We start from the raw sequence: 22,859 nt of genomic DNA, 5'->3' as shown, positions 1-22,859 counted from the left end.
TGCGCCAGTAGTTCAAAACAGACAGCTCGGTGCATTCAACATGTGAATACATGTGAATACCTCTTATGAGTATACATGAGTATATATGAGAATACAAGTAATGATGAAGTCAATCCCTCCTCCGCTTTGAGCCAGGAGAGATTGACAAGCAATCTCTGCTGCCCTGTTTTGAGCTAATTGCTAAGTCCCGGTTTGTGGCACCTGACCACACGACTAATCAGTAGTCCAGGTGCGACAAAACTAGGGCCAGTAGGATCTGCCTTGTTGATAGTGCTGTTAAGAAGGTTGAGCAGCAGCCCTTTACTATGGACAGACTTCTCCCCATCTTAGCTACTGTTGTATCAATATGTTTTGACAATGACAGTTTACAATCCAAGGTTACTCCAAGCAGTTTAGTCAACTCAACTTGCTAAATTTCCACATTTTTCATTACAAGATTTGGTTGAGGTTTAGGGTTTAGTGAATGATTTGTCCCAAATACAATGCTTTTAGTTTTAAAAATATGTGACAGGCATGCACAAGCAGGAATTGCTGCTTCATTGTTCTACATATGCTTGGGTCTTAGTTTGTCATTAGTAGTGATTGAATAAGTACTGGAATGACAGGGTAGCGCAGGACAAAATGCAGATTAACCTACATAAGAGGTGGCCTTGACACCAGTGGGGTCATGCACCAACATTAACTATTATTATAATTTGAAGAGGCATGGTTGGGCCTTCACACCAAAATAATGTAATTTATATTTAATACATAAAATATTTCAATATATTAATATTCATTCTTCAGCTTTAATGCAATTATGTTTTCTGGTAAACGCCTCAGATGCAAACAATGCACCTTAGGTGAGATTTAACAATGTAATGCTCTGAGAAGTAAGGCCCTAGTCAGTCTATTGACCCTAAAAGCTGGCATATTTTTGGTAGTAAACTTTGGAGCAGTGACTTACCTGTGGAGAATCCTGGTCTGAGGGCAGTCCGTTCTGCAGTCCGTTCTCTACTCCACTGTGGAGAATATAAAGTAGAAAGGGATAATCAGGAAGCGAGTCAATGAAGATGAGTAAGTGTCCATGAGCTACCTAACAACTTGCCTGTGGTGATTTTCATCGCTAACTTAATTTACTTGAAAGAGTCACAATTGTTTGATGAGTGCACATGTTGGTTCTTTGCCCTAGCACTACAAAGATTATTCAAATAATCTAATCTTAATGATGAGTTGATTATTTCAATCAACTGTGTGGTGCTAGGGCAAAAACCTAAACGTTAACCCCCTGGGGTCCCCATGACAGAGTTTGGGAAACACTGAAATACGTAAAAGGAAGCACTTTGTTATTCTACGATTGGAATGAGTCTGGGAGTGGAATGAGTCTGGGTCTTTGAGATAAGTAACATACTACATTAGCTATGATGGCTTTGGGAAACACACCCTTGTCTGTTTCTTTACCAACACTGCTACTAGGGCGGTGGCAGTTACAACATTTCGTCAGCCAGTGATTGTCAAGGAAATAACTGGTCTCACGGTAATTGACCATTCATCTCCTGGGTTTCACACATAGCCTACAAGCTAACAATGCAGACCTTGAGAACATCTACATTTTAAAAAGTATAATAAATCCATGTAATATAGCCTACACCTTCACAATAAATCCATGATTTATTGTAGACAGGTCTAAAGAAGCTTGATACGAAGAAAATGTAGTCTATTTCAGAAGAACAGAATAACATACTCAACATATATGTCCTTATGTTAGGTCCTGATCTGGCTATGCCAAATGGCTGTGGGCTACACTAGTTCATTTAACAGACAAGATTTGTTTAGAATTCTGTGACATTATTGTATATTATTTTATAGTATGAAGACCACAATTGAACAAAGCTGAATAAAATCGAAATATTATTTCCAAAATGATTTGAGGGAGTGCGCACATTTGGCTATTCTGTATTGAGCGATTAGCAAAGAAATAGGTACTCCTATATGCTTCATTTAGAGTTATTAATGTAACTTTAGTTTTCTAGAAACGTTGGGCTATATGTTTTGATGTTTAATACATTGTAAGGCTGCATGATGCGACTCCAATGATGATTTGAAAACAGTAGCATGAGCTCTGCTTTGTTTTTTTGCACAGGCTGTAAACACTTCATTAGTCTTTCATTCACAATTTGACAAGCACTTGATAATGCCTCGATTTCACTGTGGCATCCCATTTGTGGCCGTAATGCACTCTAAAAAAAATCCATGCCTTTAGTGGCCAGTGGCCGGAGTGCTGTGTTGTGCCCTTCTCCCTGAGTGCTGCATTGTGCCCTTCTCCCTGAGTGCTGCGTTGTGTCCATCTCCCTGAGTGCTGCGTTGTGCCCATCTCCCGGAGTGCTGCGCGCTCCTAAACACCTATCACTCACATGGCTCTCCATCCCATGATCAGGTCTTTCTCACAGGCTACAAGTGAAGACAGACACATCGGGGATGCATCCTAATCCAACAAGATGAGTAGGCCTAACGAGCAGCAAAAGCACTAGCCTTTGTCAATCTACTATCCGCATAGTACAAAAGTCGACATATTCTATTCTGTGCGAGAAATAAATATTCCAAACATAGTCTGGGACAGTTGTGGGTTGCAATAGATTGCAAATTAATACAACCACTAGCATCAAAACATTATTTGACACAAATTTGGCTGACGCAACAGATCAGAACATTTAGCTTAAATTGTTAATAAACTATTAGGCTATTTCTTCACATTATAAGCACAGCAATGTACACATGGCAGTAGGCTATAAGCGCGAATGTTCCATTAGCGGGAAAACACCATTATAAAAAAAACATTATTAAAAAGGTGCATTTTTATGGTGAAATTATCTACCCCAAACTTGAAACTCACGCTCTGTTTATGCATGCCAGTTAGGCTCTTAACGCCTTTGTAAAGCGGATTAACGTGTTTAATTTTAAGAAGTTATTTGGCCACTTTAATTGTGATACTAACCTTATCAAAACATATAGGCATATGGGCTAGGCTACATAAGGTGTGTGACTACGATTAGAAAAAAAAAATGCAGTTTCTTATGCTGGGCATGATTCACAAGTGATAATATATCATTCACAAGTGACAGGCTAATATTGTCACCCATCAGACTATTCTTAATTGAATCTTATCTTTACATATACAGTTGAAGTCGGAAGTTTACATACACTTAGGTTGGAGTCATTTAAACTTGTTTTTCAATCACTCCACAAATTTCGTGTTAAGTATAGTTTTGGAAAGTCGGTTAGGATATCTACTTTGCGCAGGACACAAGTAATTTTTCCAACAATTGTTTACAGACAGATTATTTCACTTATAATTCACTGTAATCACAATTCCACAGGGTCAGAAGTTTACATACACTAAGTTGACTGTGCCTTTAAACAACTCGGAAAATGCCAGAAAATTATGTCATGGCTTTAGAAGCTTCCGTTAGGCTAATTGACATCATTTGAGTCAATTGTCAATTCAAATCTTGGGCCGACTCTTCTCTGTATGCATCAATGATGTCGCTCTTGCTGCTGGTGATTCTCTGATCCACCTCTACGCAGCTGACACCATTCTGTATACCTCTGGCCCTTCTTTGGACACTGTGCGAACTAACCTCCAGACGAGCTTCAATGCCATACAACTCTCCTTCCGTGGCCTCCAACTGCTCTTAAATGCTAGTAAAACTAAATGCATGCTCTTCAACCGATCGCTGCCAGCACCTGCCCGCCCATCCAGCATCACTACTCTGGACGGTTCTGACCTAGGTGGACAACAACAAATACCTAGGTGTCTGATTAGACTGTAAACTCTCTTTCCAGAGCCACATTAAGCATCTCCAATCCAAAATTAAATCTAGAATCGGCTTCCTATTTCGCAACAAAGCATCCTTCACTCATGCTGCCAAACATACCCTCGTAAAACTGACTATCCTACCGATCCTCGACTTCGGCGATGTCATTTTCAAAATAGCCTCCAACACTCTACTCAACAAATTGGATGCAGTCTATCACAGTGCCATCCGTTTTGTCACCAAAGCCCCATATACTACCCACCACTGCGACCTGTATGCTCTCATTGGCTGGCCCTCGCTCATACTCGTCGCCAAACCCACTGGCTCCAGGTCATCTACAAGTCTTTGCTAGGTAACGCTCCGCCTTATCTCAATTCACTGGTCACCATAGCAGCACCCAGCCGCAGCACATGCTCCAGCAGGTATATTTCACTGGTCACCCCCAAAGCCAATTCCTCCTTTGGCCGCCTTTCCTTCCAGTTCTGCTGCCAATGACTGGAACGAACTGTAAAAATCGCTGAAGCTGGAGACTCATATCTCACTCACTAACTTCAAGCACCAGCTGTCAGAGCAGCTCACAGATCATTTCACCTGTACATAGCCCATCTGTAAATAGCCCATCCAACTACCTCATCCCCATACTGTATTTATTTATTTAGTTCCTTTGCACCCCAGTATCTCTACTTGCACATTCATCTTCTGCACATCTACCACTCCAGTGTTTTAATTGCTATATTGTAATTACCTCGCCACTATGGCCTATTTTATTGCCTTACCTCCCTTATCTTACCTCATTTGCACACACTGTATTGTGGAAGGACCACCAGAGGGCAGGCTGGGCTCACGGATAGTAGCCCAACAAGGCATGGGAGACAAGGTAACCAGAGGCAATTAAGCACAGCTGACGGTACTAATGACATATTCTCCTTCCCCTATAAGAGAGAGAATGAAACCAGCAGAGAAGGGGAAAACTATCTCTGGAAGATGGCCACCGAGAGAGAGGAGCTATCCAGGAAGAACCACTAAGACGGTGACAATCCCGTGACTTTTGTTGTAGTTTAAAGATAATCCTATTGTGTTCCTGGTTCATCTGGAGAAGAAGATGTATGTTTTCCTTGGAAGATTTTCATTGATTATGTTGGAGTGTTTGTGTTGACCAAATGCCCTCAATAGAGAACTGTGTTCAATCAAGAAAACCTACTCCTGACTCGTTTATTCCACCATCCCGCTTTAGAGTGACGCCCAATTACTTGGTCCGCTCACAATATATACACTTCTTTTTTTCCCTACTGTATTATTGACTGTATGTTTGTTTATTCCATGTGTAACTCTGTGTTGTTGTATATGTCGAACTGCTTTGCTTTATCTTGGCCATGTCGCAGTTGTAAATGAGAACTTGTTCTCAACTAGCCTACCTGGTTAAATAAAGGTGAAATAAAAATATAACAAATTGGAGGTGTACCTGTGGATGTATTTCCAGGCCTACCTTCAAACTCAGTGCCTCTTTGCTTTACATCACGTGAAAATCAGAAGAAATCAGCTAAGACCTCAGACAAAAAAAATTGTAGACCTCCACAAGTCTGGTTCATCCTTGGGAGCAATTTCCAAATGCCTGAAGGTACCACGTTCATCTGTACAAACAATAGTATGCAAGTATAAACACCATGGGACCACGCAGCCGTCATACCGCTCAGGAGGAGACGCGTTCTGCCTCCTAGAGATGAACGTACTAGGGTGCGAAATGTACAAATCAACAGCAAAGGACCTTGTGAAGATGCTGGAGGAAACAGGTACAAAAGTATCTATATCCACAGTAAAACAAGTCCTATATCAACATATACAAAACCACCATAAAAAAGCCAGAGTACGGTTTGCAACTGCACATGTGGACAAAGATTGTACTTTTTGGAGAAATGTCCTCTGGTCTGATGAAACAAAAATAGAACTGTTTGATCATAATGACCATCGTTATGTTTGAAGGGAAAAGAGGGAGGCTTGCAATCCGAAGAACACCACCCTAACCGTGAAGCACGGGGGTGGCAGCATCATGTTGTGGGGGTGCTTTGCTGCAGGAGGAACTGGTGCACTTCACAAAATAGATGGCATCATGATGGAGGAAAATGATGTGGATATATTGAAGCAACAATCAGTCAGGAAATTAAAGCTTGGTCGCAAATGTGTCTTCCAAATGGACAATGACCCCAAGCATACTTCCAAAGTTGTGGCAAAATAGGGCTGTCCCGCTAGCGGGACACCTGTCGACAACTTCCGGTGAAATTGGAGGGCGCGCAATTCAATTAAATAATCATAAGAATTATGGATATTAAACATTTAGGTACATACCAGTGTCTTATATCGGTTAAAAGCTTAAGTTCTTGTAATCTAACTGTACTGTCAAATTTACAATAGGCTTTACAGCGAAAGCATGCCATGTGATTGTTTGAGGATGGCGCCCCACATCAACATATTGTTCCACCGGCACAGGCTTCATAAATTCACAAATAGCGATTAAATATTAAATCTTCCTCTGATTTGCAATCCAAATGGTCCCAGCTACAAAATGTCGTGTCGTTTTGTTAGATAAAATCCTTCTTTATATCCCAAAAGGTCTGTTTAGTTGGCGCCATCGCCAACTCGTTCGCCATCCACTCGTTCAACAAGCAGAGAAAGGAATCCAAAAATCTACTGCTAAACTTTGTTAAAACAAGTCCAAATACATTCTCAGGTACCCTAAAATGTAATTAAACTATAATATTTCATACGGAAAGAAGTATGTTCAATAGGAAAACGATATTAGCAGATGCGCGTCCTCTTCGTCGGACACGCACAGACTGATTTCCAACTCTGAGTCCCAGTACTAAAACTCGTACTTCTTCCTTGTTTGGGAAGAAACAAGCCTGAAACCTTGAACAAAGACTGTTGACATCTAGTGGAAGCCATAGTAATTGCAATCTGGGAGCTGAATTTGGATATGCCCATATACTTTCCATTGTAAGAGCATGAGCTCTCTAAAAAAACTAATAATAATAATCTGGTTGGTTTTTCTTTGGATTTTCTCCTCCCATATTTATTGTGTTATAGTCTCATACATTATTATAACATTTCTACAAAATTCAAAGTGTTTTATATCCACTGGTACCAATTATATGCATATCCTGGCTTCTGGGCCTGAGTAACAGGCAGTTTACTTTGTGCACGTCAGTCAGACAGGAAGTGGAGAAAAATAGACCCCAGCCTGAAATAGTGTTAAGGACAACAAAATCAAGGTATTGGAGTGGCCATCACAAAGCCCTGACCTCAATCCTTTCGAGAATTTGTGGGCAGAACTGAAAAAGCGTGTGAGAGCAAGGAGGCCTACAAACCTCAGTAACACCAGCTCTGTCAGGGGGAATGGGCCAAAATTCACCCAACTTATTGTGGGAAGCTTGTGGAAGGCTACCCAAAGCGTTTGACCCAAATTAAACAATTTAAAGTCAATGCTACCAAATACTAATTGAGTGTATGTAAACTTCTGACCCACTGGGAATGTGATGAAATAACTAAAAGCTGAATTCTCTCTTCTATTATTCTGACATTTCACATTCTTAAAATAAAGTGGTGATCCTAACTGGGAATTTCTACTAGGATTAAATGTCAGTAATTGTGAAAAACTGAGTTTAAATGTATTTGGCTAAGGTGTATGTAAACTTCCGACTTCAACTGTACTAAATAATATATGTGTGATTTTTATTAAATATAGAAATTACCATTATCGTGCACCTGTCTCGAAACAGGGGCAGTGGGAAAAAATACATGTCATCTATGCACTTAAATAACGAATGGAGGATGCTTTTCCCTTTGTTAATTTTCATGCCAGCCAGGTAGGCTATACTCCTGTTGTAAAGATAAACAATAAACAAGATAAGCAACAGCCCTAACCGCTACACTTACCTCTGCCGTGGTGAGTCCTGCGCCGGTAAAGGCTCCGGCGAAGGGGGTTTTCGCATCCTCTCTTCCTCTTGCTGTCTTCTCACTTCCAATAACTCCAACTGGAAGAACAAGACACAACGGATCCTCAGTCTCATTTTACCACCTTTATCTGAGTAAATTTGGCAATGCCACCTTCAAAGAGTGATGGGTCACACTTCAATTTTAAAGTTTGCTATTTACCTGGGACTTAAAGACGTGAAAAATGGTAGCTAATTTAATTACCTAATGATTACATTGTAGTTTCTTTGGGATTCATTGGAACATGCAAAACATTGTACCAATTATTACCAATTATGTTGAATTCTTTGAACTTACATTATATTATTACTATCAAATTTTTCATGAAATATTGGGTAAATACTGTAATGACATGCAGGTGTCAATGTTAGTATGTGAACTTAAATAACTGACTAGCACAAGATAGCTGTTCACTAAACAATGTTTTATGAACATTACAAATACCCACTGGAATAGAACTGAAAAAGTAACTGTCTATGAGTAAGACTAATGTCTAAGAATCATTTTATCATAAACATTCATGACACGTCAGAGAAAAATTGCAAACTGTCAAAACACTCACCGTAGTCAACCTCTCCAGTGCTGAGAAGCGCTCCTCCCAAGTAGCGGCCGACTTCTCAAAAGCCTCGTGCCTCTTGATCAGTTTCTCCACTTCGTCCACGCTCTGCCCCAACTCCGGGCCAAACAGGTATGGTTCCTGTCCCAGCAGCCACGCCTCTGCCACCCCTGCATCCCTCCCAAACTGGTGAACTTCCAAAACTAGACCATGCAGAGCAAAGACAAGAAAGTCAACAGGGAAAACATCTGCTTCATCTGCCCACTTTTTTATAGACCTAGTCACTGGTGCTTTCTGCTTTAATTTTTGCTTGTAAGCAGGAATCAGGAGGACAGCATTATGGCCAGATTTGCCAAATGGAGGGCGAGGGAGAGCTTCGTAAACGTGTGTGGAGTAAAGGTGGTCTAGAATTTTTTTCCCTCTGGTTGCACATTTAACATGCTGATAGAAATGAGGTAAAACTGATTTAAGTTTCCCCGCATTAAATTCCCTGGCCACTATGTATTTTCTACATAGATTCCATGCAATGATGTGCATAAACCCTGGATTGGTTTTGCTACGTAATGGCCAATGTGAGGCTTTGTGAAGCTAATTCTAGGACAAAATTACATGTATTTAAGTATGTCTTTGTTATGGGGACAGTAACATTAGTACACTACCCCCAAAATGTTTTTAAGTCATATATTTATATATACAATGCCTTGCGAAAGTATTCGGCCCCCTTGAACTTTGCAACCTTTTGCCACATTTCACGCTTCAAACAAAAAGATATAAAACTGTATTTTTTTGTGAAGAATCAACAAGAAGTGGGACACAATCATGAAGTGGAACGACATTTATTGGATATTTCAAACTTTTTTAACAAATCAAAAACAGAAAAATTGGCCGTGCAAAATTATTCAGCCCCCTTAAGTTAATACTTTGTAGCGCCACTTTTTGCTGTGATTACAGCTGTAAGTCACTTGGGGTATGTCTCTATCAATTTTGCACATCGAGAGACTGAAATTTTTTCCCATTCCTCCTTGCAAAACAGCTCGAGCTCAGTGAGGTTGGATGGAGAGCATTTGTGAACAGCCGTTTTCAGTTCTTTCCACAGATTCTCGATTGGATTCAGGTCTGGACTTTGACTTGGCCATTCTAACACCTGGATATGTTTATTTTTGAACCATTCCATTGTAGATTTTGCTTTATGTTTTGGATCATTGTCTTGTTGGAAGACAAATCTCCATCCCAGTCTCAGGTCTTTTGCAGACTCCATCAGGTTTTCTTCCAGAATGGTCCTGTATTTGGCTCCATCCATCTTCCTATCATTTTTAACCATCTTCCCTGTCCCTGCTGAAGAAAAGCAGGCCCAAACCATGATGCTGCCACCACCATGTTTGACAGTGGGGATGGTGTGTTCAGAGGGATGAGCTGTGTTGCTTTCACGCCAAAAATAACGTTTTGCATTGTTGCCAAAAAGTTCAATTTTGGTTTCATCTGACCAGAGCACCTTCTTCCACATGTTTGGTGTGTCTCCCAGGTGGCTTGTGGCAAACTTTAAACAACACTTTTTATGGATATCTTTAAGAAATGGCTTTCTTCTTGCCACTCTTCCATAAAGGCCAGATTTGTGCAATATACGACGACTGATTGTTGTCCTATGGACAGAGTCTCCCACCTCAGCTGTAGATCTCTGCAGTTCATCCAGAGTGATCATGGGCCTCTTGGCTGCATCTCTGATCAGTCTTCTCCTTGTATGAGCTGAACGTTTAGAGGGACGGCCAGGTCTTGGTAGATTTGCAGTGGTCTGATACTCCTTCCATTTCAATATTATCGCTTGCACAGTGCTCCTTGGGATGTTTAAAGCTTGGGAAATCTTTTTGTATCCAAATCCGGCTTTAAACTTCTTCACAACAGTATCTCGGACCTGCCTGGTGTGTTCCTTGTTCTTCATGATGCTCTCTGCGCTTTTAACGGACCTCTGAGACTATCACAGTGCAGGTGCATTTATACGGAGACTTGATTACACACAGGTGGATTGTATTTATCATCATTAGTCATTTAGGTCAACATTGGATCATTCAGAGATCCTCACTGAACTTCTGGAGAGAGTTTGCTGCACTGAAAGTAAAGGGGCTGAATAATTTTGCACGCCCAATTTTTCAGTTTTTGATTTGTTAAAAAAGTTTGAAATATCCAATAAATGTCGTTCCACTTCATGATTGTGTCCCACTTGTTGTTGATTCTTCACACAAAAATACAGTTTTATATCTTTATGTTTGAAGCCTGAAAGGTCGCAAAGTTCAAGGGGGCCGAATACTTTCGCAAGGCACTGTATATATATATATTTTTTTCATGTTCAGTTCAGAAAATATATTTTTTAAGTAATAGAATACCAAAATGGCTGCTCGGTGGCTTCAAAACAGTGCCCTGTCAGTCATCTAGGGTTAATACATTTAATTAATTGTATGTCATAATACATTGACAAATTACGTTGAAACAACGTTCATTGAATCAGTTTGGTGCCCAATAGGGCGGGATATGCCCAACTAGTGACAAGATTCCATCCAATGGCATGTGGGAAAGTATGAACAAAAATCCTTACTCAGTCTTAACCACTCCCGTCGGTCCTCCCACTTGTCAATCATGTCTTTCCTCTTGTCCATCAGCTGTAGTAATTTATCTTTGATCTAAACAGAGGACAGAGCAGCAAATTATTATATTTTAACATTGGGTATCATCACATACAAACAATGCAATACACCAAAACCTGAAGAGGCTACGATGCAGTATGGTCATTCCACAAAATGAGTGCCTTTGATATTTTAAGAAATGGTGCCCTTTAATAAATCCAATTTTTATATCAATAAAGACATGCTAAAGTGCGAAGATTCAAAAACTTTGACGTCCCTCATTGCACCCTCTGTGACTTCCAGGAACCCACTTCACCCCAACATTTCTCCAGGTTTTCACCATCATTGTAAATCCCCAGTTATTTGTTTTATTGACAAAGCCATTTCGGAAGATGATTATTTATTTAATATGATTAGTGATTCCTTTTAAAGGTAAAAAAAAAACAACAACCTGTCCCTCATTTGAAGGTCAACCCTGTTATGTGAACTGAACTCTCCTTTTAATATGGCGAAACTATTCCTTAAAAAAAATACAAATCAAAAGAAACATTGAACATCTGAACAGTCAAATCATACTGTAAAAAGCAGGTGAGATGGATCTACTCTTTTTGGGCATTTTCTGGTGTTTTGTGGTGGGAATCTGAGTGGGTCGACCATAACATGTCAACCATGTTAAATATTTTTTATGAAACTTGCATTCAATTGCACATACCAAGCTTCAATTTCCCCCGTCACAAGGGATTTATGGCTGATTTAAGACGAAATAGTCAACCCTGTTCTGGTCAACACTGTTACTTTATTTGGCAGTTAATAGACACTTGTAGTTTTTTTCATTTAACCTCTTGAGATGTAAAAATATGTTTTTTATTAAGTTGAACATGTACTCTTTATGACAGAATGTTAAAATGAGGTGAAATCAAAAGTTTATTTTCACCAAGTTACACATCTCAAAAGGCACCAAAGTGGTGAAACGACCCAGTAACATAGGGCTGTCAAATTAATTTACCCAAATGGACCATTTAATTGAGAAAGAGCAGTGGTCCTCAAATGGCTCATGGGCTGCCCTGCAGTAGCATAGCATTGGTTTGGCAATGGAACGTACCTCCTCTGATGCATAGTGCTTTCTGGCTAGCAGAGACTTGCCCAACTCAATGCAGGCGGTGAAGCTGTCATTGCGGGCGTCGATCTCAGCCTTGATACCCTGGTGGTTGTTCATCAACAACTCCACAGAGGACACGTCCCTGTACAGAGAAAGAAAAATATGCATGCACGCAGACAGGCGCGCGCGCACACACACAGGCGCACACACACACACACAGGCGCACACACACACATAGGCGCACACACACACACAGGCACGCACACACACACAGGCGTGCACACACACACACAGGCACGCACACACACACACACAGGCACGCACACACACACAGGCACGCACACAGGCGCACACACACACACACCAGGATATCAGTATACAAACCTAAGATTGGAATAGGAATTTCAGTTTACCTCCTGAATTGACTGAATTGAAATGGAACTGACCCCCACCTAGCTAAGTACAATAATAATTTACCTTGGATTCTCCTGGGCTTCGATGAGACGGATGACGTCCTCCATCCACAGCATGAGATCGCGCACCATGCTGAAGAAGTGAAATTTGTCACCCGTGTCCAGGAGGTGGCCTCTGCGGACATCGCAGGACTCCAGCAGGGTATTCCAGGCCTCCAGCACCTCGCTCTCCCTCCGCTGGATGTCGTCTGCCTTGTCGCCGGCGTAGGCTGACTGGAGGCGGACGGCATCCTCCTGCAGCTGCCTCACCTGAAGGTCCGAGCACAAGTCCCTTCAATGCATTTTATTCTACAATTACACTACCTTTTGCTACCTGGTATTTACATGAAATGAAAGGCTATATGTAATTAACAGGTTAATAATTACTAGTGATGTGCACCGATATGGAAAATCTATATTGATATTGGTAAAAAAATTAAATAACCGATACCGATATCATAGCGGTTTTATGAATAACATTGTGTGATTGTTTAATTTTCTGTTCATTTCCATGGCTTTGTGAAGCTCAGACAACTGCTTTCTTATTGCCTATTGGGATTGCCATCTGGGGGCCAGTTTGAATACAATGGGAAGCCAGTTGGTGACCCATCAGCCGGCAGTTAAGTACAGCGCATTCTGAAAGTATTCAGACTAGAGGTCGACCGATTATGATTTTTCAACGCTGATACCGATACCGACTATTGGAGGACCAAAAAAGCAGATGCCGATTAATTGTCCGATTAATTTTTTTAACATTTGTAATAATGACAATTACAACAACACTGAATGAACACTTATTTTAACTTAATATAATACATCAATAAAATCTATTTATCCTCAAGTAAATAATGAAACATGTTCAATTTGGTTTAAATAATGCAAAAACAAAGTGTTGGAGAAGAAAGTAAAAGTGCAATATGTGCTATGTAAGAAAGCTAACATTTCAGTTCCTTGCTCAGAACATGAGAACATATGAAAGCTGGTGGTTCCTTTTATTAACATGAGTCTTCAATATTCCCAGGTAAGACGTTTTAGGTTGTAGTTATTGTAGGAATTATAGAACTATTTCCCTCTATACCATTTGTATTTCATTAACCTTTGACTATTGGATGTTCTTATAGGCACTTTAGTATTGCCAGTGTAACAGTATAACTTCCATCCCTCTCCTCACTCCTCCCTGGGCTGGTATATATAAATATATACCAGCAACACAACGACAACAGCCACCATCGAAGCAGCGTTACCCATGCAGAGCAAGGGAAACAACCACCCCAAGGCTCAGAGCAAGTGAAGTTTGAAACGCTATTAGCACGCGCTAACTAGCTAGCCATTTCACTTCAGTTACACAAGCCTCATCTCGGGAGTTGATAGGCTTGAAGTCATTAACAGCGCAATGCTTTACGCACAACGAAGAGCTGCTGGCAAAATGCACGAAAGTGCTGTTTGAATGAATGTTTACGCGTCTGCTTCTGCCTACCAATGCTCAGTCAGATACTTAGATACTTGTATGCTCAGTCAGATTATATGCAACGCAGGACACGCTTGATAATATCTAGTAATATCATCAACCATGTGTAGTTAACTAGTGATTATGATTGATTGTTTTTTATAAGATAAGTTTAATGCTAGCTAGCAACTTACCTTGGCCTTACTGCATTTGCCTAACAGGCAGTCTCCTTGTGGAGTGCAACGAGAGAGAGGCAGGTCGTTATTGCGACCTAGTTACTAGTTAACTGTAAGGTTGCAAGATTGGATCCCCCGAGCTGACAAGGTGAACATATGTCACTCTGCCCCTGAACGAGGCTGTTAACCCACTGACTAACTGACTTGCCTAGTTAAAAAAAAGGTATAAAAAAATAAATATATTTTTTATTTATTTTAAAAATCTGCAAATCGGTGGCGCCCAAAAATACCGATTTTCTATTGTAATGAAAACTTGAAATCGGCCCTAATTAAATCGGCCATTCCGATTAATCGGTCGACCTCTAATTCAGACCCCCCAAATTTCGTTACAGCCTTATTCTAAAATGGATCCAATACATTTACCTTATCAATCTACACACAATACCTGATAATGACAAAGCAAAAACAGGTTTCTAGAAATGCTTGCAAATGTATTAAAAACAAGTATTCAGACCCTTCGCTATGAGACTCAAAATTGCACCCTGTTTCCATTGATCATCCTTGAAATGTTTCTATAACTTGATTGGAATCCACCTGTGGTAAATTCAATTGATGGGACATGATTTGGAAAGGCACACAACTGTCTTTATAAGGTCCCACAGTTGACAGTGCATGTCAGAGCAAAAACCAAGCCATGAGATCAAACAAATCTTTCTTAGAGCTCCAAGACAGGATTGTGTCGAGGCACAGATCTGGGGAAGGGTACCAAAATATGTCTGTAGCATTGAACACAGTGGCCTCCATCATTCTTAAATGGAAGAAGTTTATAACCACCAAGACTCTTCCTAGAGCTGGCCGCCCGGCCATACTGAGCAATCGGGGGAGAAGAGCCTTGGTCAGGGAGGTGACCAAGAACTCAATGGTCACTCTGACAGAGCTCCAGAGTTCCTCTATGGAGATAGGAGAGCTTCCAGAAGGACAACCATCTCTGCAGCACTCCACCAATCACGCCTTTATGGTAGAGTGGCCAGACGGAAGTCACTCCTCAGTAAAAGGAACATGACAGCCCGTTTGGAGTTTGCCAAAAAGGCACCTAAAGACTCCCAGACCATGAGAAACAATATTCTCTGATCTGATGAAAATAAGATTGAACTCTTTTGCCTGAATGCCAAGTGTCACGTCTGGAGGAAACCTGGCACCATCCCTACAGTGAAGCATGGTGGTGGCAGCATCATGCTGTGGGGATGTTTTTCAGTGGCAGGGACTGGGAGACTAGTCAGGATCAAGGGAATGCTGAACGGAGCAAAGTACAGAGAGATCCTTGATGAAAACCTGTTCCAGAGAGTTCAGGACCTTAGACTGGGCGAAGGTTCACCTTCCAACAGGACAATGACCCTAAGCACACAACTAAGACAACGCAGGAGTGGCTTCGGGAAAAGTCTCTGAATGTCCTTTGAGTGGTCCAGCCAGAGACCGGACTTGAACCCGATCGAACATCTCTGGAGAGACCTGAAAATAGCTGTGCAGTAATGCTCCCCATCCAACCTGACAGCTTGAGAGGATTTGCAGAGAAGAATTGGAGAAACCCCCTAAATACAGGTGTGCCTAGCCTGCAGCGTCATACCCAAGAAGACTCGAGGCTGTAATCGCTGCCAAAGATGCTTCAACAAAGGACTGAGTCAAGAATCTGAATACTTATATAAATGTCATATTTCTATTTTCTAAAAACCTGTTTTTGCTTTGTCATTATGGGGCATTGTGTGTAGAGTGATGAGAGGAAAAAACTATTTCATCCATTTTAGAATAAGGCTGAAACGTAACAAATGTGGAAAAAGTCAAGGGGTCTGAATACTTTCCGAATGCACTGTATGCTAAGTTGAGAGCCTGTGAGAGGGCTTTGTGTCTGCAAGAACAGTCATGTTTCCTCTTTTGCATAATAGTGTAGGTTATCAATATCAATATTACATTGAATGATCGATATTGGTGCCCACCACTAATAATAACATGGGATTTCATTTTCTGCAGTGCAGTGATCTGGTGAAGTGAGCTACAGGGAGATATTAGCTTTATCCACCTGTGTTCCCAGGGCCTGGATGTCGTGCTCGAAAGTGGTGTGCATCCGCTGCAGTGTCTCCACTGTGTTCTGGTCACGTCCCACCTCCTCGGGAAGCTTCTTGTGTTTGTCCATGATGCGGCCCAGGATCTCCTTGGCGTCGTGGTAGAACTTGTGTAGCTCGTAAGAGGCGGCCAGTATCTGCGTGCGTGTGTCGATGAGCTCCAGCAGGTCAGCCCAGGCCTCGTTGAGGCCGTCCTTCCACTCAGCCACCGTGGCGGCATCTGCGTGGCCCGCATTAATCAGCTCGTCGGACAGGCGGTTGACGGCATCCACACGCTCCTGGCCGATGTTGTCTGTGTCACGGGAAAACTCCCGAAAGCGCTCCTGGAGCATCTGTGGATGGATAGATGGATGAGAGGAGAAGAATGAGGACCTTTAACACAAATATACATTGTACTGCCCTGTCTTACCTACTAAAAGGTAATGGCGGTATCAAATGGGCAGTACTGAAATCAGTCTATGGCTGTGTTACAGACTGTTTTCACACACCAAAGCACATAACACCTGGATAAGTGTCAACCATATCAATATGATACCCAACTGCAATGCAGCATTCAATTATTGGTACTTTAATACAATTATACATTGTGCAATGTGCTGCTTTGCAGATGGTCTGGAATACAGACTGTGTTTTCCTCCCTGACAGCACCAGGAGTGAAAGGGTAGGGTTTGAAGTCAGGTGACGTAGCTTACAGTGACATGCTCGTAGTCTTGTCCCAGCTCGTGAGATCCGGCCACCACCTCCCGCTCGGCAATCCACTGCTCCAAGTCGTCAACCTCGCGGTTGAGCTGGAACAGGCGGAACCTCTCATCCAGTTTGCCCCGCCTCTCCTCAGACAGGTCCTTCATGCCGGCATAGAGCTTGTCCACCTGAGACTGACGCATGCCTATCCTCTCACTGCCCACACAAACAGAAATCAAGACTTCAATGATCAGTGGATGGGTTTAACAAGAGTAATCTTTTTTTGTTTTTGCAAAAAAACATATTCTTGTTCCAGCCCAATACGAACACCCCTGATCAAACTAATAAAAGGGTCATGGTCTGCAATCAAGGCTTTCGTTAGTGAAATCAGGTCTGTTAGGGTTCAGATGAAACAATGAAACAAAAATATGCATACACACCACACTCTGGTCTACTGAATGCTCCACTCATAGAAATACTTTTTCTAGATCGGACATTCATATTCAAGTCAACGTTCCTTGACGGGTGGCAATAATAAGTGACATTCTACTTCAATGGCTTCACTCTGGGCTCTCTCACTGACCTCTCTGTATGTCCTGCAGCTGTCAGGCCTCTGCTGGTCTTGGAGAGCTGATGGACTGTCTCAGCGTAGTCCTCCACCGATTGTTCCACAATCTGGTGCTTCTTCAGCATGGCTACAGAGCTCTGCTCATCCTAAGAGGGAAATACACTTGTTTTTAGCGCTTTGGGAATTCTAAGTTAGTAGCAACATTATCCACACACACACACACACACACACACACACACACACACACTATTCCTCACAATAGGGCACACCCATGGCAAAAATATTATTTGTACAGCACCAAAACACTGTCAATAACACCCTAGTACCTTGGCTTTCTCCTCAGACATCATGTACAACTCCTGCTCGCTCATCCAGGCCTCTGCCTCGGCGGCATCAAAGTAGTACTTCTGGGCGTTGTGGGACTGCTCCAGTCGGGCGTGACGCTTCTCTGTCTCCTCAATCATCAGACCCCACAGCTGTTGCAGGTCAGCCAGGTGCTGGCGGATGGCCTCCCCGGCAAGGCTGTCCTCCATCAGCAGGCTCTCGCTCCGCTCGAAAATGTCGTCGAAGCGGGGCTGGTGTCCCTGGATCTCCTTCTGCAAGGTCTGAGAAGGGGATACAATACTTTTATTGCACATTTCCATGGAAATTCATTTTGTAATGTCAGCAATACATTAAAATACTAGATACACAAAACCAAGAGCACAATACAGTAGATACACTTCAAGTAAGTAGGTAATCTATGCCTGAACGGCTCAAAGGGCAGGAGTCCTATTTCTGTACTGTACACCCCCTGGAGAAGACACCAATCTATCTACCCTATATCTCAATTAAAACTCAATAAGACAGTGATAGTCTTTGCTATGTATGATATCATTCAATATATTTGTTTAAGTATCTTGGTAGGAATAGGATAACAGATCTAGGCAGGCACTATCCAGCCACCTTATCACCAAAACGATCAGCCTCATTGCGTTTAAAAGTTTTGTTGATGCGAGTGGCTGTATTAGGTTGGGATCTATCGCATCCCACAACTCTCCCAGAGTATGTTTGGAATATTTCTTTATTGCACAGAAGGACAAGTTGACCAATAGAATAGGTCAACTTTTGTACTATGGGGGATAGTAGATTGACATAGGCTTATGATTTTGCTATTCGTTAAGCCTACTCATCTTGTTGGCTGACAAAAAGCAGGCTAAATGTGGACATATTCAATATGCGCCTCGGAATTCACAGTTGTGTCACTGATGTGTCTGTCTTCATTCACTTGTAGCCTACTTCTTGCCTGAGAAAGACCCAATCACGTGATGGGCATTGGCTACATCTGAGAGACCCATGTGAGTGAGAGGTGCTACAGAGCACGGCAGCTGGGAGAATGGAATTATAAATCGCCTATTATATTCAGCCCAAGGGCACAACTGCTACTTTTTCAATTGTATTCCTCATACTGTAAAATAATGTCACGGAATTTTAAGTAAATCTTGTCAGCTAAATTAACTAGTGTAGCCCACAGCCATATGGCATAGCCATATCAGGGCCTAACATAAGGACAACGGAGAGTATGCTATTCTGTTCTTCTGAAATAGACAACATTTTCTTTATATCATGTTTCTTTAGACATGTCTAAAATACATAATGGATTTATATTAAATGGATTTAGACTTTTTAAAATGTAGATGTTCCAAAGGTCTGCATCAGTGGCTTGTAGGATATGCCTGGAAGCCAGGAGATGCTAAACGTGTTTATGCTAATTACCAGGCAATTACCAGTGAGAACAGCAGTTATTTGCTTGACAATCACTGACTGACAAAATTTCATGAACAACACAGCCCTAAACACTGACACTAACAATTATAATTTTGCTTATAAATAAGTGCATAAATGTATTCACAACAATAGAATGGTGCTTATTTTGGTCCTAAGTGTGACTTCCTTGTAAAGTGAGTCACGATCGTCGTAATAACATTCAGACCAAAGTGCAGCGTGATATGGGTTCCACATATTTATTGAAGTGAAAAAACAATAAAGAACAATGTGGGGTCAATAAATGTGGGGTCAAAGAAGTGCTCACAGGCAACTACACATAAAAAAGATCCCACCAAAACACAGTGGGGAAATGGCTGCCTAAATATTATCCCCAATCAGAGACAACAATAAACAGCTGCCTCTGATTGCGAACCATACCAGGCCAACATAGAAATGAACAACCTAGATTACCCACCCTAGTGACACCCCAACCTAACCAAAATAGAGAATAAAAAAAAACCTCTCTATGGTCAGGGCGTGACAGACATGTTCAGTACATGAGAAAAATACACATACCTGATTTTTCTTGATAAGCAGTTGAACGGTCTGTAGGTTGTGACCATGCTCTGTGGAGGTTGCAATTGGCATCCTCTCTTCGACCCAAAGCTAAAATGGACAAGCCAAATAGATTATTAAGTGCATTGAATGAAAATACCAGAACAAATAAAGCCTCAGTAGAACATGTGCATGCACGCGCACACACAAGCGTTTGTTTTACTATCCTTGTGGAGACCAAACAATTGATTCCCATTCAAAATCCTATTTTCCCTAACCTAACCTTAACCTAAAATAAATGCCTTAAACTAGATGCCCTACATACTGGTCTTGACGAGAACAAAGACAAATGTTGAGGGAGATTCCCTTCTGTACCGTTCAACCAATCCAGTAAATGTGGAGGAGTTAAGATGGAGTGTCGCCTTGTTAACGTCCCAAAGTTGCGTCACAGGCTCTCTTTACATTTCCCCTGAAAATCAAAAGGTCTCCACTTGTCTGAATTTTCCTTGTTTTACTAAATCGGGAAACCAAAAACACACAAACAAACAAACACACACAGTACACCCCCAGGAGGCAGCTCAATCAACTATCAACTCACTATCTCATCCTCCACGTCGCGGTTGAACTGGTGGATCTCACGGGAGGCCACCAGGAAGTTCTTTCTCTTCCTCAGCGGGTCGAGCAGCTCTTTGAACTTGTGCTCCACCATGTGTCTCTGGCAATCCACCTCCTCTGTGACATTCCCTTCCTGGCTGAGGACCAGTGCCTGGCTCTGCAGCTCCACCACCTCCCTCTGACGGACCTCCACCTGATTCTCCAATATCTAGGGGCCACCAGGGAGAGGGAGGAGAACATTTTGAACACTATGTTTCCCCTAGATGATGTTCCTGGCGGGGCCCAGGCCACTAAGTCAACATCCATGGTTTCTTATCCAAGATTTTCAGATCAGACCAATTGATGCCATACATTTTTTATTGCTAAAAACCAATTAAAGCCAACTTATTTAAATTATTATTAGTATTAATATCTTGCATTATTATTGTATTAATGCCAACATGATTTATCAATTTTATTACAACGACGCATGCTCCACCATGTACAGTACCTGCTGCTTTTTGAGCAGGATATTGACGCTGGTCAGGTCTTTGCCATAGTCATCAGATTGAATCTGTCCCTCCAGGCCACCCAGCCACTTGTCCAAGTCAGCACAGCTCTGTGTGAACAGCTCGGTCTTGTTGGCGTCAAACAGGCACTGGGCTTTGGTCTGGGTGGTAGACTCCAACACTTCCCACATCTTCTGGAGGGCTGAGAGCTTCTCCTTGACCACCGACTCTGTCTCAGGCTTCTCTAACACCAGCTGCATCCCATCCTGGAGAGGAAAGACTTACAATCACCTTTATTTCCCAAGTACTTTTTACAAGTACCAGGAATTTGACCTAGGGATGTGGTGCTGCCATGCCTTACAGTAACAAAATATACAGTATAAAATAGGAAAAGGTCAAGTTTATGGATAATCTTTGCGTTTCTGCAGTTGTTGAAACACATTTTATGGTCGTGAAACACATTTAGTGCGGTGGGCAGGTACAGTCAGTTAGTTATGGTGGGGTAACCCCATGAGTTTTGGAGTGGGTATAATATGGCAGTTAGTGAGTATAGGGTAGTCATAATCAGTTGGGGAGCTATAGTGGGTACATACACTCAATAGACAGTTTATTAGGTACACCCGTCTAGTACCGGGTTGGACCCCCCTTTGCCTCCTGAACAGCCTGAATTCTTCAGGGCATTCAATAAGGTGTCGGAAACATTCCACAGGGATGTTGGTCCATGCTGACATCACGCAGTTGCTGCAGATTGGACGGCGGTACATTCATGCTGCGAACAGCCCGTTCCGTCTCATCCCAAAGGTACTCTATTGGGTTGGGGTCTGGGGACTGCGCAGGCCACTCAAGCGAACTGAACTCGCTGTCATATTCCAAGCGATGTTCTTCCACTCCTCAATTGTACAGTGTTGGTCATCTCGTGCCCACTGGAGCCACTTCGTCTTGTTTTTAGCTGATAGGAGTGGAACCCGGTGTGGTCGTCTGCTGCAATAGCCCATCCGTGACAAGGATCAACGAGTTCCGAGATGCCGTTCTGCACACCACTGTTGTACTGCGCCGTTATTTGTCTGTTTGTGCCCCAACTGTTAGCTTGCACGATTCTGGCCATTCTGCTTTGACCTCTCTCATTAACAAGCTATTTTCGCTATACAAGTTATCCATTTTCGTGAATGGGTTGGTGTACCTAATAAGAAGTGAGTTGAATATTTTACATAAAGTAATGCTAAATGAAATTGTGACAGTAAGTGTGGGGTTCTTGATGTGGCATCTAGGGTTCTTCAGAATTCTTAAAGGTTCTTGAAACGTAATGAAGCCTGCAGAAAATTGGCCAGTGTTTATTTTTCAGTGTAACATTTTTAGTGTTGACACTGTAAAGAGTTAAATTAACACTCAGTGGTGTAAAATAAACCCACTGTTGGTGTTAATAACCAGAGTTGAAAAAACCCACAGTTATCATTTTCATATTTCCCAGCATGCTCTACTGCAGGTCGATTTTTTAAATTGTTTGTTTCAATATCAATTTTTTTGCATGTACATGGATTAATTAATCGTATGCTACTCCGAAATAAATAACATACATTTTCTAAACTATTCAAATCTGTTACTTGGACTTATTGTACCCGTTACTGAAATTTTTGTTAAATTCTAGATGTTTAAGATTGACTTCCAGGGTTGGGAAGACTTTCTGAATGCAGGTTGCAGGTGAATAAAAATTCTAAATGTCGGATATCCCCACTCCAATAGGAGTTACACATCACTTTGCAAGCCAGCATAATGTGGCTTGCAGGTCTGATGTGGCCTGTAAACTATGAGTTTCAGGCCGCTGTATAAGGCTAAAACTAGGCCCTCAAAAGAAGGACTTATGAAATATGTATTTTATTCTTAAAATAATGTAATTGTAATGACAACATACACTTAAGACTACTTAAAAGTCTAGATAACTGATCACGCTAATGTCATGTAATTG

The 22,859-nt window shown here is 41.7% G+C and overlaps 1 protein-coding gene across 3 annotated transcripts in view; it reads right to left on the bottom strand.

Moving 5' to 3' along the window:
• The window catches only part of LOC110486056 (spectrin beta chain, non-erythrocytic 1), a 107,905-nt gene that overhangs the window by 7,146 nt on the left and 77,900 nt on the right, over nt 1-22,859 (bottom strand). For all 3 annotated transcript variants that reach the window (XM_036942361.2, XM_090196059.1, XM_036942362.2), the window contains 13 exons: nt 20,899-21,162; nt 20,392-20,616; nt 19,815-19,904; nt 17,819-18,097; nt 17,508-17,638; nt 16,936-17,140; nt 16,201-16,575; nt 12,529-12,773; nt 12,055-12,193; nt 10,925-11,009; nt 8,344-8,540; nt 7,725-7,822; nt 947-1,001 (listed from right to left, as the gene is read on the bottom strand). In XM_036942361.2, the coding sequence (XP_036798256.2) occupies nt 947-1,001; nt 7,725-7,822; nt 8,344-8,540; nt 10,925-11,009; nt 12,055-12,193; nt 12,529-12,773; nt 16,201-16,575; nt 16,936-17,140; nt 17,508-17,638; nt 17,819-18,097; nt 19,815-19,904; nt 20,392-20,616; nt 20,899-21,162 (2,388 nt within the window). The remainder of the gene's footprint in view (nt 1-946; nt 1,002-7,724; nt 7,823-8,343; nt 8,541-10,924; nt 11,010-12,054; nt 12,194-12,528; nt 12,774-16,200; nt 16,576-16,935; nt 17,141-17,507; nt 17,639-17,818; nt 18,098-19,814; nt 19,905-20,391; nt 20,617-20,898; nt 21,163-22,859) is intronic.

This window comes from Oncorhynchus mykiss, chromosome 13 (genome assembly GCF_057628025.1).
Source record: "Oncorhynchus mykiss isolate SJ-2025 chromosome 13, ASM5762802v1, whole genome shotgun sequence".
Classification (NCBI taxonomy): domain Eukaryota; kingdom Metazoa; phylum Chordata; class Actinopteri; order Salmoniformes; family Salmonidae; genus Oncorhynchus; species Oncorhynchus mykiss.
Note: the sequence above shows the minus strand (reverse complement) of the source record. Positions and strands in the feature narration are given on the sequence as shown.